General features: G+C 42.5%; 2 protein-coding genes across 8 annotated transcripts; one reads left to right on the top strand and one right to left on the bottom strand.

Annotated features, from left to right (window-relative positions):
* The first annotated feature begins 58 nt into the window (after window positions 1–58).
* sanbr (SANT and BTB domain regulator of CSR) lies at window positions 59–6,576 on the top strand. 4 transcript variants are annotated; one of them, XM_049735838.1, is made up of 20 exons: window positions 60–601; window positions 856–1,007; window positions 1,075–1,234; window positions 1,346–1,442; window positions 1,544–1,770; window positions 1,897–1,955; window positions 2,109–2,269; window positions 2,397–2,483; window positions 2,567–2,677; window positions 2,772–2,895; window positions 2,954–3,106; window positions 3,204–3,446; window positions 3,526–3,558; window positions 3,825–3,924; window positions 4,095–4,180; window positions 4,304–4,326; window positions 5,462–5,535; window positions 5,611–5,699; window positions 5,789–5,871; window positions 5,958–6,576. In XM_049735838.1, exons 2-20 carry the CDS (start codon window positions 858–860, stop codon window positions 6,001–6,003), a joined length of 2,106 nt encoding a protein of 701 aa, XP_049591795.1. In that variant the 5' UTR covers window positions 60–601; window positions 856–857; the 3' UTR covers window positions 6,004–6,576. The 4 variants fall into 4 exon arrangements, with proteins under 4 accessions (XP_049591797.1, XP_049591795.1, XP_049591794.1 ...); XM_049735837.1 differs by having other exon boundaries at window positions 61–601; window positions 4,298–4,326; XM_049735840.1 differs by lacking the exon at window positions 2,772–2,895 and having other exon boundaries at window positions 59–601; window positions 2,567–2,723; window positions 4,298–4,326.
* A 75-nt stretch (window positions 6,577–6,651) lies between these two features.
* On the bottom strand, window positions 6,652–18,426 carry xpo1b (exportin 1 (CRM1 homolog, yeast) b). 4 transcript variants are annotated; one of them, XM_049735831.2, is made up of 25 exons: window positions 18,280–18,426; window positions 16,797–16,928; window positions 16,581–16,682; window positions 15,464–15,536; window positions 14,944–15,005; window positions 14,404–14,448; window positions 13,903–14,084; window positions 13,767–13,815; window positions 13,578–13,697; window positions 13,365–13,493; window positions 13,128–13,286; window positions 12,842–13,039; window positions 12,549–12,687; window positions 12,278–12,459; window positions 12,025–12,181; window positions 11,780–11,943; window positions 11,575–11,709; window positions 11,103–11,295; window positions 10,237–10,343; window positions 9,865–10,059; window positions 9,570–9,738; window positions 9,272–9,406; window positions 8,647–8,806; window positions 8,470–8,566; window positions 6,652–7,908 (listed from the first exon to the last, which is right to left on the bottom strand). In XM_049735831.2, the coding sequence occupies exons 2-25, from the start codon at window positions 16,920–16,922 to the stop codon at window positions 7,762–7,764; spliced, it is 3,225 nt and encodes a 1,074-aa protein (XP_049591788.1). In that variant the 5' UTR covers window positions 16,923–16,928; window positions 18,280–18,426; the 3' UTR covers window positions 6,652–7,761. The 4 variants fall into 4 exon arrangements, with proteins under 4 accessions (XP_049591788.1, XP_049591790.1, XP_049591787.1 ...); XM_049735833.2 differs by having other exon boundaries at window positions 11,112–11,295; window positions 18,026–18,341; XM_049735830.2 differs by having other exon boundaries at window positions 18,026–18,340.
* Between the last annotated feature and the right edge of the window lie 37 nt (window positions 18,427–18,463).

Genomic DNA, 18,463 nt, shown 5'->3' with positions numbered 1-18,463 from the left:
TCTAAGCTATCACATTTACCTAGCACGAGGAAACTTCGTCTCTTAGCAACGGGACGCTAGACTTCCCGTTTGGGTTTACAACTTGAGCGAATGAATCAAAACTTCTTTAACATTTGCATGATTTTATGGACTAGCTTCGACATTAGAATAGGTCTATCGACGCGTTTTCGTATCGTGAATATCTTTTATGTCATTTTTGGGGAGTGTTACGGAGCTCAAGCCCGAACTACGGCGTAAACTTGGGAGAGTTGGTGGAGTGTTCAGAATACAAATAATTTCACGAGACCTAATTGTTGTAACTTTGCGCACAATATTGACAAAATTAAATGCCTCAACTTGAAGGATATATGCATTTACGTTGTTAATTGGCTAAAGCCACGTATAAAACAATTGCAATGACCTCTTCGTCTTAAGTGTTTGAAATTACGAGGGTCTTTGAAAGCACCAAATTCTGTCCCACAAAGTTAGCCAGCATTAGCAATGCCGTTAGCCGCCGACAGGACGTCTCAGCATCAGCATCACCGATTCTCAATGACAAAACTCACATCGACCTTGTTTCCACGATAAAGCTACAAGAAAATATTTCATTGACAACAGATAAGTATGTGACCGATGTTTTATGCATGTACTATTTTCTGTCGGAATTCTTTTAGCGAAGAAGATGGTCAATTTGTTAGAGAATCGAACCGTAGAGCTTGAGACTCGGCCCGTGTTAGCATCATCCTTCAACATCCTTGTGACGAGTATGTTTAGATATTGAATGTTATTATTGTCGCAAAAAAAATGGAATGATACTTGTCTGCATTAGTAGGCAGTGAAAACTGTAATGATGTTGTGACCTTGCCATTTTGTCAGAGATGAGTCGCTCCTCCTTGGATAACAACAACTTTCCCTATGACAACAATGTCCTGGTTCTGGACATGGTGCTGGGTTCCCTCGTGGGACTGGCCCAGCCAATAGATTGGGACAGTGTGGTAAAGCTCGTGCCAAGCTTCACTCCCAAAGAGGTACAGTATACGACCGCTCCAGCTGTCACCAGGCATCTGGTTTGTAATATGACATTTCTTCATGCAGTGCGCACTTCGCTTTGAGGAGCTGAAAAGTTGTGGAGGTTTTCCTCATGTGGACGATCAGTGTAATGCAATCACAGCAGGAGTGCCCTCGGATGGCGGGTCAGCCATACTGGACACGGGTCAAGCTGCCGGGGGAAGAAGTCATCACAGTGCCTGTAAAGGTACGTTAGTTTCGAAAAAACTTCTGGACTTCTTTACTTTGTTTTGTTTAGGTCCGTTTAGTTGGTTCAAATTAGTTTTACAATCTCTTCTGTGGTTTTGTTTCCACGCAGGCCGCCAATCAACACTCTCAGGAAGTGTTTGCACTTTAGAGAAGAACGACAAAAGAGTCTCGATCGAGGATGGTGACAAACCTCCAAAACTAAGAGAGTAAGAGAGTTTCTTCTTTCCATAGTGCTGACCAAACCACGGCACACTCACTCTGTCTATCGTTGCGCAACTGTGTTAAATCAATAATTATCCCCACACAGTCCCAACATGGTCATCCACGTGTGTGACGAGACCAAGAACCTGAAGCAGGACTTCACGTGTCCCAGAGATCTTCTCGTCAAAGAGATGCGCTACTTTGCTGAATATTTGTCCGTGGACTCCCAGAGATGGGAAGAAGTGGACATCTCGGTTCACTGCGACGTTCAAATCTTTGACTGGCTCATGAAGTATGTCAGGAGGAACTCATCTAAGGACAAACCTCGACTCGGTAAAATGTGGGAGGGAATTTTTACAGTTAACACATTTGGCTTGACTTATTGTGTTGGTGGATCACTGGCTGTGTGTATCTCGTGTGTTTTGGGTTGGTCGTACGTATGCTGTTTGTCGCTTACAGAGCCCAGCAATGTGATCTCAATCCTGATCTCCTCCGAGTTTTTGAAGATGGACACCTTAGTAAGTGTGGTGATGTGCAATGTTGGGTTATTAGGACACCTTGTTTTTCTGATCTAATTACAAGATGAGCGATGTCTCTCATTGAATGTTCTTTCGCAATTGTACTGTAAGGAACAATTTGCCAAGAAGCATTATTCCTCTATTGATGCACAGGTGGAGGAATGTGTCCAGTTTTGTCACAAACATATGAGCGCCATCGTGGCCACGCCCTGCAACATGAACTGCATCAACAGCAACTTGGTGTCACGAATCGCTGAGCTCTTCAACCACAACGAGGCAGACGACATCAGGGACAAAAAAGATAAATTTAAGAGGTAAAAGTTTTCGTCACCTTGGATTGATCACCTGTCAGTCACTGAGCTAACACAAAATTGACATTGGACTTGGAATGTGGTCATGCAATGAAGAACACTTCTTCTATTCTGCCCTCACTTTACAAAGCAAATTGTTCCAAAAGAAGATCGAGCTTCTCTTCGACCCGAACTACAAGAACCGAGATTCCCCAAGAAATGCTTCAACTCTCTACAGGTCAAGAGAGAAACATTTTCATCCATCCAGTGTTGCACATTTTACGTTGGCTCTCGGTAACATTTGCTGGATTATACATTCAGGTGCGGTCTGTGCTTGAAGATGGTGACCAAAGATACACAGAAGAAGACTTCTTGTGTGCCAGAAAAGATCAACATTGATGCTCACGGAGAGATTGTCTACGCACACTCAAAGTATGCGAGACTCAGCATAACTCCACCTCACCGTACAGTCATGAATGTGAGTTCTCGACACATTATCACATGATCTTTATGTGTGTTTGTGCAGACAGAAGAACTGGGATGCCAATGAATACATTAGTAGTCTTTACGACGAGTTAAAATCATGGGTTCTGGTCTACTGGAGAATCTGGGGAACCATCAACTGTCTGATATGCTCCCGTTGCCAACAGGTACAAAGACAAACAACATCATTTTTTTTTTTTTTATTAATGTTTGTGTTGTGTTTAGGAGTTTGTATGTGCTGAGTTGACCCACTGCCGCTACCACCCAGAAAGTGTCAGGTACCTTAGCACAGGGGTGGACAAAAGCTGCAACGGGCTGGGCGTCTACCCCTGCTGCAATCAGACGGTACTACGCTTTGACCCGAGCGGCATGCCCAAGGTAAATGGACAGCATATGGATTCAGCCTTCATGTGATTTTCATGTTAGCGCTCCAGAGAAACAGCATGAATGTGTGTTGACGGTTTTGTACTTTCAGGGTTGCAGAGTGCGCGACCACATTGTGAACGTGCCGAACGAAGAAGACTGCGACGAGGCCACCTCGGCTCAGACCAGAGTCCTCAACGACCTCCTGTTGCACAGAGATGCTGTGTGTGCGTGTAACTCGCCACCAGCTGATAGGTGTGTCAGAAGTGAAGAGCGGCCAACCAATGTCGCAAAAGATTGTGATGCCCTCTTGCAGCCAACTCTGCTCGGAACCCCAAGTGGGGAATTCCAGACTGTAAGTCTTTTTCTTTGTTTTCTTCTCCCTTTTTTTTCCGCTGTCATTTATGACTTCTGGTACTTTCTCTTTCAACCAGTTTTCTCTTTTGAAAAACTGGACTCTGCAACTGGTAGGCCTTTTTATCTGTAAAAATTCTAGTAACCAATCAGTCACCTGAAGATTCGGATGTTGTGTTCATCTTGCATGTATGTATGAAAATATTCATTTCTAACTAGACTTACCTTGTAAGTCAACAGAACATTCAAAGATTAGTCAAGATGTGAATTTTGCATGCTTGTTGCAGGTACTCCGGTCCTAGATGCTAACGTGTGTGTCTGTGAATCACACAAATATGCAGTTAAATAAATGAATAAAAGTCTTGACTTGTCCTTCCAGAGGCAGCAATCTCTTTTGTCAGAAGACGAGGAGTACACCACAGGGTCAGAGATCACGGAGGATGAGGTGGGAGATGATGAGGAGTCGTCCAAGAAGCAAGGTGATGTTGCCCCCTTTTTTTCAATAGTGGCCTTCGCCATCTTTATGAGCATGAAAGCTTTTTTTTTTTTTTTTTTTTTTTTTTTTACTGCATAGACTATTTCTTTTCTTGTCCAGCAGATGGTGTCAGATGTCCCTGTAAATCTTGTCACGTTCCTTTTGTGTCTACAGCTGCCAAAAAAGCCAAGAAGAACAGCAGAGTTCTTAAAAAACAATTGTCCTCGCCAAACCTCCAGCGAAAGGGCAAACCGGACAAAGTGAGTCATGGCTTGGATACTCATTATGAACGTGACTCTAATGCTTAATAGTATTATTGACTCTGAAAAGCATACTTGACACAATTGACTTTTCAAACTTGTGTTTTCTTGCTACAGTCACAGACCAGAGACAACACTCCTTTCATGTGAGTTCAACATTGAAACACTAACATTATTAAAATTATTGAATACATTGTCCAGGACAGGCAACACCAATCACCATCTCCATTGCACCCACGACCCCAGTGTGGACAAACTGTAAAAATAATGGATGGAATGAATTCTGTCATCGAATCACTGCTCTAACGGAGTCTATAATATACTATATTCAAGGGGAGCAGCAGCAGCACTTTCATCCTTAAACATGGAATTTCACTCCACTAGATACTTTTGCTTAATCCAGTGTTCCCTCTAAGGTGCGCAGCTGCGCAATTGTCGCGCAGTCTCTGCGCACAAGAAACTCCATGCTGCGCACAAAATAAAATTCAGCATAAACTGATTGATTAATATCTAATGTGAGACGTAATCTAATCTAATTAAGTGGACGATTTTTTTTTTCTGTACCTTTTTGTAATATAAATCAGTGATTGACAGGTGTCCAGCCAATGATATGATAGGGTTTGCTTACGCGTCATAGCCAATCAGGATTTATAGTGCCGGAACATGTGTTCCGCGCAGGTAAGCTAGCAGGTTAGCGAGCAGGTTAACGTCCGATTCAAGCGATGCAAATACTAAATTAACTAATCACGGCGAAACGAATGAATAAGAGATGCGGCACTTCTTTTAAGATTGAATGACTGTCGGAGTGTGCAAGTGCAAGAGGAAACGGTGAAACTTGGTGTGATTTTCTTTTTTTCGAATGCGAAAGGTCTTCTCTGCAAAACATGCAGTGAAACCAATGTGGCGGGCGAGTTTACGGAGGGGAAAAATATGGAAGGAATGGAAGGTGGACTAACTTAAGTGTCACATGCATTCAGTTGAAATGTCATTTGAAAGCTGTTGGAATTGTACAAAGATTCAAGATGGGACAGGGGATCGGTACATTATTCTGAGAGCGCAAAAGACCGACAGAAAAGGAACAGAAGGAAGGTTTTGTCACTCAAAACAAAATCCGACCTCGAGCAAGTTAAAGTTCTCATTGACAATTATTTATTTATTATTTAATCTGGTGTTGCACACCTTGGTCCAGTGTGCACAGGGAGCTTGTGTGTTTGCACAGACACTTGAAAAATTAGAGGGAACACTGTGACCAAATAATTATTTGTTATTTGCACTCTGCAGAGTAAGCATTCCGAAAAGTAAGTGGGACAGTTCTCGCTCCTTGCGGTACAACCAGGATGCTCAAAGAGAAGAAGGTAAACAGATTCTGGGGAGAGGTTGAAAACAGTCAAATGTCTTTACATGACATCAACTCATATGTTTCTTAACAGATCAGCGTCGCATGGCCGAGATGATCGACTACCTCACCAAGATGCGCTTTGGAGACCAGGAGCAAAACAGATCCAAGGACACAAAAGAAGTATGTATGACAAGCACTATGCTTGCCATCTGATTTCACCAGGATTTATTTGGTGTGTGTGTGTGCGCGTGTGTGCGTGTGTGTTGTAGTTAGCAGGTGGAATCTACGCCAGGTTGGAGGCGCAATTCAAGAATGCTACTCAAAGCAGACACACCTTTGACAAGACACCAAGGTGGGCTACATAGTACCCCCCCCCTCAGTTACAAATGGGCAAAAAAAGATCAATGACATATTCTGTGTCTTTTTGTCATCTTGTAGAACTAAAATACGCTATGCTCAGATCCGGACAAACGTCGAGAAGTGATGGCTTAGACCGCACAGTAATCTAATAATGTGATCCAGGCATGTCTGCTTGCTCCACGGTCAAATATGGACCTACCACTCACCCCCACTCCTTTCACACTGAGTGGCCATCTTCTGCTTAACTCAGGTGACCGTGCAGGGATCAGCACGCCTTGCAGTTTGTTTATGCAGCTGCAGTCAGTCATTGAAAAACAAGGCGCTCCCTGGACCTTGCTCAGCTTGAAGTGTGTGCGCTGATTGGTTCCATATCTCATGTTTTGCTGGAGGATTTATTTTGGGACCACAGACAAGGGTGCAGCTTGAAAAAAACAAAAAACATATTGGTGCATGGAGTGTGCACTTAGATTAAGAAAACGGTTTCCGGTTTGACCTGTGCTGCATGACTGCAAGAGAAGCGAGCATGATGCAAGAATGTGTGATTGACTCTGACCCCCATCTTCAGCTGCAGTCTTCCAGTTAATGAAAAGGAAGTGTGTCGTATTTGTGAGTTGTCTCACTATCAAGTTTACAAATCTTGATGTAGAATTGCTATATTAGATAGCTTTTAAAATAATAAAACAGCAATAGAACACTGCTTTGATTGAGACTATTTTAATTCTATGCATCCATTTCCAATGATGTAGTTGATGAAAGAAAGCAAAGACGTCTGTAAAACTCTAAACGTTTTAATCAGTTCAAAAAATTCACAACAAATGTAACACCTTGAGAAGGGATATTTACCATTAGAGACTGGGTACTTGCTAGGAATTTATACATTCTTGAGCCTAATTGTTTATTTGGACAGAACTCAACATGAACGAATGAAAAATGCAAAAATACAAAATTAAATGTAAACCCGATTTATTATTTGTCATTTTGCTCTATCGGTAGTGTCTTGAAGCACTACTGCATGGTAAACAATCTAAATGAGCACAACTAAACACATTGAAAGCCGTCAACCAAGAACCCATAAATACCTCTGCCACTTTAAAACATCCCATTCATGGAGGCTCACAAATGAGCAACAATCCTCTTAGAGGAAAACAAAAGCCTGATGTCGACTACGCGACAGTACCCACACACACGCGCACGCACACCAAAAGAAACAATAGAAGGAAAAAAAAAAAATGTTCCCATGGTATTAAAGATGCTATACAATTGGGATGATATGCACATTGTCACGTTCCTTAGAAAAGTGTTGAAACAACTTAGTCAGGTCGCACAAGTCACAATAGAAAAGATGCTGACATCTTTTAAGCCTTCATTCATTAGCCGTTCCATTCATTCTCCCACCAAGCGGTGTATGTGCCTCGAAAAGACCTTCCAACTCTACAAGTCTTGATGCAGATCAACAACAAAAAACATCTCTCACTGTATATAAATATATATATATTTGTCACACACATATATATATATATTTATGTATAAACAAATATATGGGGCGGAAAAAGCAAGGGAGGTGAAAAATAACCAACAAAATTCGTAATGGATGACTTGTTCATGCAGTTCAGCAGCAAGCCAGACTGATAAACAACCGCAAGTTGTGGAAAGAGATGGAGGGGGGTGGGGGTCTCTATACAAAACGTAGATTATGCAAAAAGGGCCAGGGTTCATTTACATGTTATTGGCGTTGTTTTGCACGACCAGCATCCACTCTGCAGAGGGGGCGGAGTCTCCCATCCGTCATTACGCTGAAGTGCCTTTCTTGGCTTTTGTTGTCTTTGCTGCGGTTAGTTGAGTTAGTTGGACAGTTCGATGGAGACCGCCGAGCAAGCGGGGCTCAGTCGCACATCTCCTCTGGGATCTCGTGGGGGTTGAGGATGCCTGGAACCGACATTTGGAGTTTGTGTTTCTCTTCCTGAGCCTGACGAAGCGACGCTTCCCTCTCTTCCAGGAACAGGTCCGTCGTGTCCTCGCCGGCAAACTCCTGTAGAGCCACACACCAGTTCGTTATTCTTACTGCTTTTAAATTCTTATGACACTTATTTGTGCGCAATTGCCAACAATCTCAATAGTCGGCTACTTTTTTTTTTAAATACATCTGTATATATTTATTATTTAAATTAATGATATTATACGAGCATTATGTAAATGTAAACTGTGAGATCAATCACTTTTTATTCTATTTAGACAAAGCAAAAACCCAGACTCAATGAAGTTTTCACTTGCTCAGTTAAATGTAGTTGCTTGGCATCATAATGTCACCAGATGGTGCCAAAGCAACGTTTTTATAAAACATGGCCAAATCAGAAAGCTGGTTTTTTTTTTCCCAGAAAAAATGTTTTAATTTACAAATGATTAGCTGGATATTGGCTGGGATTTTGTGTAAGCATTCTTATTTTTACTCCAAGTAAATAATCATAAATTAGTGCAAGTACCTTTATTGTTCTTGTGTGGTGCAGATTAGGGGTTGAACAACTTGAATTTTTGTAAGCAAAACTTTGACTTTGCCGTTTCAATCACTCTCCAGCCATACACAAGGTCTCACCTTAATCTGGACGAGGAAGTCCCGAAGGTGCTCCTTGAAGGCAGGAATGTCCTGGTTGAGGCTGAACAGTCCGGTTACAAACACCTTTACCTGAGCACTACGGAGATCACGCAAGTGACATTAGATGGGAGAAGCCAAGCAGAAGGCTGGCTGCGCTTCAGTGCGGTGTGGACTTACTCCTGCAGGTGAGGGAAGGCCGTCTTGAGCAGGTTGGCCACGAACTCCTGAATGAACACCTGGTTGTTGGCAGGAGAGGCGGGGTTCAGTGCAGTGGTAATCTTGCCTTCCTCCACAAGGTTGAACATGTAGGCCAGGATGGAAGCGTGCATGGTCAGACCTGAAGAGACAAAAAAAAAAAAAAAAAGGCACCAAATGTCACTCACAGAAGAGGGATGAAAAGGTATGTCATTTACACTTCACAAATCCAAGAGAATGACTGGTTCCTCACTTTGTGACATCAGAGTGAGACGCCACCTCGTACACTTGTGCATAAACGCGTCGTTTCTTAGAGCAGCTGTGCCTGCAACTTGACATGCGGCTCTTCTGATTTTGCCGCGTCAAATAAATTCTAAAATATTTCCAGTACCTTCTGCTGTGTAATCAAGTGCTAGTCATTGCCGTTCGGTGAATTCAATGAGACCCCCTGCCCCCCCCCCCCCCCTCAAATAATTTTGAGATGTCATACTTTGTGAGCATCAATTGAATGCAAACAAGTAAATGGTAAGCCTAACCATTTGAAAGATAAATCACAATTCATCAGCAAAGCGTTTAACTTCCTCAACAATGCTGCGTGCAAACTCACCGGCAGTGTGAGAGGTGTCAGTGACCACCGAGAAGATGTGTTGGAGTATATCGCAGAAGTACGTCTGGTAAAAGCTCTGAGCTGCGGCTTCCTCCTGAGCCACGTTCTGGAGCATTGTGTAGAGAATCTGCAGACCTGATCAAAATAAAAAAAAAAAACAAACAGAGGCACATAAACTCACACGACGTCTCGATGCGAGTTGCCCTTTTGAAGTGAACTGTTGTCTGCATTCTGTGCCCCCATTGGCATTCTTGCTCGATGACATTTCAACAGGCAAAGCAGGGGCCAGGGTCCTTACCGGTGTCAGCAACATTCCTCATGGTGTGTTTGAAGGCCCAGATGATGGAGTCCAGCACCAGTTTGAACTGGGCTGGGGGGATGGCGAGGAATGCGGGGAAGCAGTGCGAGTTGACAGCTTGCAGCAGGTAGAAGAAGTGAGTTCGGTGCTCGGGATACTCTTCAAAGTTCTGGGGTGGGGTTGAAATGAGGAAAAACCACCCGGGAGTTCATACAAGTGCTTCTTCGTTCATTCACTGATTTGACCTTTCTTCGGCTGCGCGGCTGTGATGTCATAATATCAAGTCCAAGCATACCTTGTTGATCATGTTGAGAGTGCACTCGAAGACAGCGTCAAAGATTTGGGGGATTTCAGTGGTGATGTGCCCTCCCAGCTTGTTGACGATGGTTGCCATGGTGCTGAGTACTTCAGGCTCACGGGCAGCCGGGACGTTGCGTTGGTAGTCAATGAGGACGGCATCTAGCAGTGGGGGAACGAAATTCTCACCGACCTGCAAAACAACAGGATGGATCAGAACAATGAGCAGAGCACAAAGAGAAGCTGTAGAGAATACGTCAAAATCAAATTAATCACCAAAATCGTTTATCAACCACTTGGAGCAGCAAGCTTGAACTTGACTGATTTATTTTGAAAGGGTGTGTGCGTGTGTGTGGTGGTGGTTTCTCACCATCTGCGGATCGTTCGATCGGCTGACCCAGCCCGAGATCAGTTTCAATGTCTCTCGTTTGACAGTCCTCATGCTCCTGATCAGAGGCTGCTTGGTTACCATTTCTCCTGCACACGCAAAACCACATGTCAAACATACGAGCAAATTCAGACGGGAACGATTTTTGGTGCCATTTTGGTGTGGAACCAGTACAATAGAAGCGCAAATTACTTAAAGTGGTTGTTGTTGATGCTCAGTTTTTCATGGAATCCTTTTTTGTTTTTGAATCTTTGAATAGATATGATCATTTTTAGTTTGTTATGCCGATCTGTCTAGACGCAAAGTTGGCATAATGGATTAGTGGAAATACGTAAAGGTCATATTTACTTCAACCAAAACAAGCTTGTTGTTCAATGAGACTCTACGTGTACTTTATCAAGCCAGCCACGCATTCTCTGAACCACTTATCCTCACCAAGAGGGAAATTAAGGAAAATGTATCACTTAGTTGCGTTTCACTTCAATTACGCACTTGCCTTGCATAAGGTGGAAGGCACTAAGCTGCATTTGTATACAGCTTTGAATTACACTGTTGACCCCCCCCCCCAAATCTTTATCCCAAGGAAATTAATTTGTAAAGGTAATCTCTGCCTTGAGGTCTAACCATAGAAACCAGTGAATCTCTTTAAAAGTCAGCTACTTATGTACTATGTGTTTGATTACTCATGTAAAATGAGAACAGCAAATCTATCTGTTGCTTAGGTCAGTATGCCATTCTGTGAAATAATAGTCAAGATATAATGACTCATACCAGCAAGTTTGAATACTTATCAAATATGTCCAAAGGTCCAATAATCACATACAATAAATGCCATAATGAACACACACCTCCCATACCATTTGTCTGAATGGCAGCAGATATGTTCTCGCTGAGGCACTTGTACACATTGAGCATGTCGAGGTAAATCCGGCCCAGTTGGATGACAAATGGGTGTCCGACAGCCTTACAGGCTCTCACATTGGTCTTCAGGATGCTGCCAAGTTGTTTCACAGTCTCTGGGTCCTTCAAAATGTCCACATTCTGATTGTGGATGCAACGGGAGAAAGCGCAGAGAAATTGGAGTTATGTATTTGAACAGAAACTCGATAACCATGACTCGTGTCGTCAAAGTGTTTCACAAAATGCGTTTCCCTCAGGCCAGATATTTAGTTGACTTCAAAGTGTTCAACACGCCGAGTGAAACCGCATGAACAGGAATACATGTGAAATGAATGCAAAGGTGTATTTGGTTTACTTATATTTTCTACTCGCACCGTATTGAAATATCTGAAAGAGACAATGAAAGTATATTCAAGTTACCTTGGTGGCCTGCTGGATGATGTTGTCCCACACTTGATTGGGCAGCAACATGTATTTCTCAATAAGATGCTCCTGTACAGCTTGGTCGGTCTGAGCGCCAATCATATAACCTACAGCTTCGTAGAAGGTGTGTACCTTGGATGCAAACGAGAGTGAGCGGATGAGTCGAGCGTGACGACGTTTTTTCCGTATTGTCTGAACTGACCTGCTGCGGCTGTAGGTCGCAGATGATGGTGTTGATGTTGTTGAGGATCTCGTCAATAAAGGGCATCACCTCTCCCACCTGTACCTGGATGAAGTGCCGCCGGCATTTCTGGGCAATCTTGATGAATGTGTCACACGCCATGTCCTGAACTCCATCATGTGTCTCTGATGCCAAAGGACCATTGACGGTGAGCAGATTATTACGCGACACAGTACTAACAAAATGGGCGACTTTCAAAATCTCACCGTGCATGAACTCGAAGAGCTTGTTGACCACCGTTTTGAGGAACTTCCAATGGGCTCTGAGAAAGCGAGGATACTGGCCTACGATGTACATGATGTTGGAGGCTATGATGGCCTTGTTGTCCTTTCCCCTTTTTTGTTCACACAGACCTAACAGATCCTGCGACCCAAAAAAAAAGAGTCACGTTTTCAACAATCGACTAACTGAAATCTTTTTCTAGGTGCATTCTTCATCAAGAAGGAATATTAAGCCGACCTTGATGACTGTGACCAAGAACCTCTTTTCATCCTCTTCATGCATCGCCCCGCTGATAGATCCAATGGCCCAACACAATGTGTTGAGATTCTTCCAGGACCACTCGGAACCGTTCACCTGGTTGTGAAGCTTCTCAGTCATTATACGCTCAGTGTCTGCATAGTCCAAGTGAGTCAGGTATACTGCAGAGAAGCACGCATTTATGATTAGTCTTTCACTGAAGCAAATCCTTGTGTAGACCATTAAGTGGGACAGAATATGGGAGACCTACCAAGTGTTTCTCTCATGTTTTTGTAGAGGTTTATGGAATCGGTGTCCTTCATGAACTCTCTGACTACCTCCCCTTGGTCATTCTCCACCACCAGGACTTCCTCTGGTTTTGCCATCCGGCTGACCATCAGCAGTCGAACCTATTGGGCGTGCGTGGGCGCAAAGAAAATCGAATGAAAAGATCATCCAAAATATGTACAATTATAAAACCATATCAATAGCACGCACAACAATTTAACAAGTTATCAGACCCGTCCGTGTCTTATTTGCCACCACGAGAGCAAAGAGTGGTACCTTGGACAGGACGGGCAGGTAGAGCTGCCTGCGCGGCGGCACATCAAAGTGCTGGTTTCCGGACAGCAACGGCGACGTGCATGTGGAAAAGGGACTTTCTCGGTAGAGCTCGGCCGCCAAATGGTTCCAATATTCCAAACAAATTTTAAAGATTTCTGTCTCTTCCACTTCTGACACCAGTAGCATGTAGTGAAGCGCCTGAAGCAGAACAGGAAGATCAGAACCCCGTTTGTCTGCTCCGATCCTGAAATATTTTCCCCGTCCATCCTCTGGATCGGCAACTTACCTCCATTAATGTTTCTCTGAGGTTAAGCCGTGTTTCAATGAGCGTCCCGTGCTCTTTCAGGAAAGTACAAAGGAACAGACTGAGGTTCTGGATAAAGTTCTGCTCCTCATCTTTCCCATTGGCGTAGGCCAGACGGATGTTAGTGTTGAGGGGAAGCATCTGGATAAAAAAAAAATTGGGTTAGAGTTCTATTTTGCATGAGCCAAAAAGGACACTTGCGTTTGCCATCAAGGTCACCTGCTTGAGCTGACACATTGTCAGGGTGAAGAGTGTGACAAACTGCTCCTCGTACTGGCTGACGCTTACTCCAGCAATTTCAGTCAAACACTTGAGCGTCACATTGCGGAACATGGGAACGTTCAGGAACTAAAAAGAATCAGAGGAGATACTCAACTACGTGAAACTTTTTTTTTTTTCCCCATATAATCAACCTATCTATAGCAAGCTTACCTTATACACTAATGTGCTGATAAGCTTGGTTTCAAAGATATAGCCCAGAGGAATCCAGTTAAGGAAACGTAAGAGGGTCTCCAAAGTGGCATGAACCAGGGGGGCATTCTGGGAATTTTCCTAAAATACAAGATGATGAGATTTAAAAACAAAAAACATTATGACGAGGGACTGGGATTTAGAACATACCATAACAAACTGGCAAAGCTGGAATATCTGGGAGAACTCATTGCACATACTGAAAGAAACACAAGGGCATATTATCAGCAATACAGTACGCAGCAGTTGGTCAATGTTGCGCTTTTAAGTACAGTACTCTACTAACCTGTCTTTTAGATGTTTAGCTTTGACCTGGGTCATCTGGCCACTGGAAAAGTCAAAGACCTCCTCGCTCAGCAGTTTGAGAATGACCATGTTGTTCTGGCAAAGACTCTCGCTGGTTCGGCTTGCTCCCACAATGTCGCTGATGAAGGTGGGCCAGTGCTTGGGCCATTCCTGCTTCAAGATCTACACACAGAAGGATTCAAACATTTTCGACAGTGTGACAAATGCGGTGAAAATTATGGACCGAGCGAATTTTTATCTGTGACACTTGCTAAAAATAAGTCATCCTAAAAATAACTCAAAAATGTGTCCCTATTACTTTCTGATGGTGCAAATCTTCATCGCAAAGTTATATAGCGTCTGTTTTTGTCAACTACACTTCAAACACTTAAGAACAGATGTGCAATTTGGACTCTTAATTGACATGCTTTGCTGCTGTCTTTTGCCACTACACTGGCGGGCAGCCTATTCATCTCATTTTGAATGGAAATAATGAACTTACCTGAACAAGAATCATGTTCAGCTTTCCAATGTACACCTTTTCTTTCTAAAAAGTACAAATGTAAAACAGCTGAGTTGTTGGATTGTTTCAAAGGCAACAATAATGACAATATTTGGTGTTTGGCATTTTAACTAGCAATATTCAAGGCTCTCGGTGCCACCAAAAAAGATTATTTACTTATGATTTAGAAGAGGGGGGAAAAAAAAACTTTTATATCGATATGATGATTTGAGGTAGGAGTAATAAAGTAAGTAATGGTTATTTTAATATTGAATAAATCTGTCAAATATTTGTCAACTAATCAGACAAAAACAAGTTTTTATTTCCAGCCCATAGGACATTTCAATTCCTGGTCACCAAATAAATTAAACTCTTATCTTAAGGCACCACTGTGTATACATATATGAAATAAAACAAAAAGGTGGCCAAAATGTATTCTATTATTACATTTAGGATTACTAGACTGAATTAAACTTTTTAGTTGGTCTAAATTCCGCTTTTAATACAATACAAGATGCATGATACATGACTGTTGTATACCTCCACATTTGCAGCATCAGATGACGTCTTAATAATGAGACCGACGACATACTTTTTTATCCCTGGAAAATAGACATAACACAAGCATTGAATAAAAGGTGATATCCAAATATCTTGACATGAAAGTTGCCTGCCATTGACATTCTTCAAAATCTCCTTCTGCAGGTGGTTGCATCAGCACATTATTTGTTCGCATCCTTTTTGGTGCTGAGGAGCATGACCATATTGCTGATTTATAGTCGTCTCCATTGGCATAACGTAGTTTCGTAAAGACTGAGTGGTTCAAGATCTATTTGCTATTTATATATATATATTTTAGCTGTAACAAGAACTCTGATCAGAAACTGACAAAACAGCTCAATTAAGACGAAAACAAAAAAAGAAAAGATGCTACGACAAAAACTTCAAACGTCAATAAAAAAGCAGTGAATTAAAAAAGTCCGGCAGGTGTAACAAGACATGATTCAAAGTTTTTTGAATGGTTTGAGAGCGTCACAGTAAAATGTTAAAAAATATATACCTTCACATTGATTTCGGGGAAGAATTTTCCATCTTGTTTTGATAACGGTTTCCAAAATCTGAAGGGCGTAGTACTGCAACAAGGAAGGTAAACATGACCAGACAATCCTGAATTAAATGGAAAAGCCTCTAGCTAAAAATTTGACAGAACCCCATCTTTCATGTAGATTTTCTAGCATTCTGTGCGTAGTATTGAACAATTGCTTTGTAACAGACGTGAATCTGAAACATCAAATGTTTTTGATGGACAGAAATTTCTCCAAAAATCCCGACTCCTGCTCTAGAACATTCAGACTTGTTCTGAACGACGCCTCCATCATTGTCTTTGCTGTGTGCTTGTCTAATAGGTGTCCGAGTAAACCAGAGATTTTTCATTCTCATAGTCCGAGAGTCTTTCAAGATGCTTTTTGGCTGCCACATGTCTTTTGAGTTGCTTCCATTTGGCCACTCTATCATACAGGCCTGATTGGTGGAGTGCTGCAAAAATGCTATTCTTTCTGAAAGGTTCTCTTCTCTCTACAGAGGCCGCCAGAGCTCTGAAAGAATGACCATCAAGATCTTAATGCACTACGGCCCTTCTCCCCAGGTTGCTCAGAATAGAAGTTCTTGGAAGAGTCCTTACGGTTCAGAATTTATTCTATTGATGGATGATGGAGGCCTTTGTACTCAGTAGAAGCATCAAAGCAGCCGATCCGAGTTCCATTATCTAATTATGTGCCAAAGAGGCCTAATTTAACACTTCTCCGTCCTGGCTGGTTTGTACAGATATATCGGCAATAAAAGTAGTATAGCCTGAACTCTGCGGAATGTTACCATGTTTAGTTTATTGTGAAGGGACTCACCTTGATAATCACAATGACATTTGACTGTTATAGAAAATAAGTACACTTTTAGAAGTTTTCTTTGAAAGTTGTCTTTTGTTTTTTTACATTTGTGATTTTTGTGAACGTGGAAAAAGCACACTGTCATGGACTGCCTTCACAACCCTCTCATTGAAAATGTATCGGAATGGATTGATTTTATGCTTCCATTGTACAGTATAGTACTTTATTTTTTTTCCGCCAATTAGATCAGTCACATCTAATTTCCACATAAAATAATCAGTGAACTCAGCTTACTTTGGTGTTCATATTCTGGGAGAACTCCAGGATGGTGTCCACTCTTGTCCAGGCATCGGGGTGTTCTTTGAGGTGCGTCAACACTTCCTGCGCCATCCTTTGCTGCAATAGAATTATTCAAGACACTATAGAATTAAGATAATTTTTCTTTGAAATTCAGAAAATTACTATGCCATGGAAATTATTTTTTATAAAGTGATTTGCAACATCATTTACCTGTGGTCCTACCCCATGATACAAACAGTTCACCACATTATCCAGCAGGTTAATATCCAGTTTCTGGTTGAAGTCCAGCAGCTGCTGTGCTGCATGGTCTGCTAACATTGTCATAATTGCTGGCATAGAGCTCTGCAACAACGACAGGAAAGAGAGGAGGGGGTCATGGAAGCGCCGAATTCATTCAACAGGGCAAAGTCATGTGCACCATGCGTTTTGAAACAATTCCAAACAGCTGACAATGAAACAACATCACCCCCAACCAACCGTCAACAACCAGGCAACACATCTGAAGACGTTGAGACGTACAAGGTTTAAAAGAAGCTCTTGTCACGTGTTCTCCAAGGCAAGGAGAAATTATTTATCTAATTTATTACAATACGGACGGTTACTTGATGTTACGCATTAGTTATTATTAAGTAATGAACCGAACCACGTGTCTGACACAAAAGTCGACGTCACTTTGTTTACACCTTGAAGAAACCGAGCTAACGCATCCAAAGTCCAACTCGGGAAAAAAAAAAAAAAAAGACAAGTGAGCAATTAACGATCGTGTTGACAGCGCCGAGCAGCAGTTGTAGCCATGTCAGCATTCATTCTGCACAACTTCACACACAGCAAGCGAAACAATAAATTGCCCTTCGGCTCTATTTTGTGAAGCTGTGGAGTGGCGAGCAGTTCCCATGTGGTCCAGCAATGGCGTGCGTGGTCCAGGCAACCCCTCCCACCACAGCACCAACGATTTGCTCCGCGTAAGGTAAAAGGAGTTTTAGTGCTTTTACCACCAAATTTACAGTTTGTGCTTTTAAGATGGTTGGCCGCGTACGCGTGACACGTGACAAAGAGAAGGCTAACAGTGGCGAGCAAGTGAGTGCCTAGCAACACCAACTTGACATCCGCTGCCATCACGTCGTACGAAGTGATGCTGGTGAGCTGGGAGGGGCGTGGAATGAATCTCACACCGTTGGTTTTAAACCAAGTTCAAACACATTTCGGACAACACGCATGACTTCCACAGCACACGATAGTCCCACGCGTAGCTATTTAATTACACAAAGTATGATATCGATGTCATTCAAAAGCCGTTTGCTGAGCACAATGAAAAGCTATGCAAACATGATATAAAACAATACAAATTCGCTAGCTATGCCCCGCACATGTAGAACATACATAAAGCCAGCTAGCCTTACAACAACTTGGCGCTTTGCACTTCACTTCAGTTTACGTACCTATAGTCCGAGGCTCTGATTGAAAAGTGTGGCGTTAGCAAAAGAACGTACAAGATATAGTGAGCACTTGAGAGTCACAATTGATAAGAAAAGCTTTCCTATTTCTGCAGCGTTGACTATGTCCAGCTCCAGCAGCGAGGGATGTCTGTCTGCTAATGACCACTGATTGGATCCCCAAACTACTATCAAGGCAAAGCTAGCAAGCTGTCGCTCAAAGACATTTTACGAAACAAAACAAACCTTGAATCACAAACCTAATAAATGCGTTACTCTTAATAAATTTCCAGCGGGGCGGTATGGAGGTTGTGTGCCTGCGCCTCCTTTCCTCTCTCAAGCAACTAACTCGCAACCGGTTGAAACCGGTTCAGACTGGGAGATTCCATCTCGGTTTAGTTTTCAGCCGATGGCGCCGCGTAAAGTTTGGACTGGAGTCCCGCC

The sequence above is a fragment of the Syngnathus scovelli genome, chromosome 12, assembly GCF_024217435.2.
Source record: "Syngnathus scovelli strain Florida chromosome 12, RoL_Ssco_1.2, whole genome shotgun sequence".
In the NCBI taxonomy this organism is placed as follows: Eukaryota; Metazoa; Chordata; class Actinopteri; order Syngnathiformes; family Syngnathidae; genus Syngnathus; species Syngnathus scovelli.
The sequence above is the reverse complement of the archived record's forward strand: the minus strand, read 5'-3'. Positions and strand labels throughout refer to the sequence as shown.

What these genes read in the sequence shown, in the direction of transcription:
- xpo1b (XM_049735831.2), bottom strand. Translation starts at nt 16,922, where the DNA reads ATGCCAGCAATTATGACAATGTTAGCAGACCATGCAGCACAGCAGCTG. An exon ending in TCAGAGAAACATTAATGGAG is followed by an intron (nt 13,040 to 13,127) that starts GTAAGTTGCCGA and finishes GTTCTGCTTCAG; the next exon opens with GCGCTTCACTACATGCTACT. An exon ending in ACTTCCTCGTCCAGATTAAG is followed by an intron (nt 7,909 to 8,469) that starts GTGAGACCTTGT and finishes GTGGCTCTACAG; the next exon opens with GAGTTTGCCGGCGAGGACAC.
- sanbr (XM_049735837.1), top strand. Translation starts at nt 858, where the DNA reads ATGAGTCGCTCCTCCTTGGATAACAACAACTTTCCCTATGACAACAAT. An exon ending in GGAGTCGTCCAAGAAGCAAG is followed by an intron (nt 3,925 to 4,094) that starts GTGATGTTGCCC and finishes TTGTGTCTACAG; the next exon opens with CTGCCAAAAAAGCCAAGAAG. An exon ending in AGAGACAACACTCCTTTCAT is followed by an intron (nt 4,327 to 5,461) that starts GTGAGTTCAACA and finishes TGCACTCTGCAG; the next exon opens with AGTAAGCATTCCGAAAAGTA.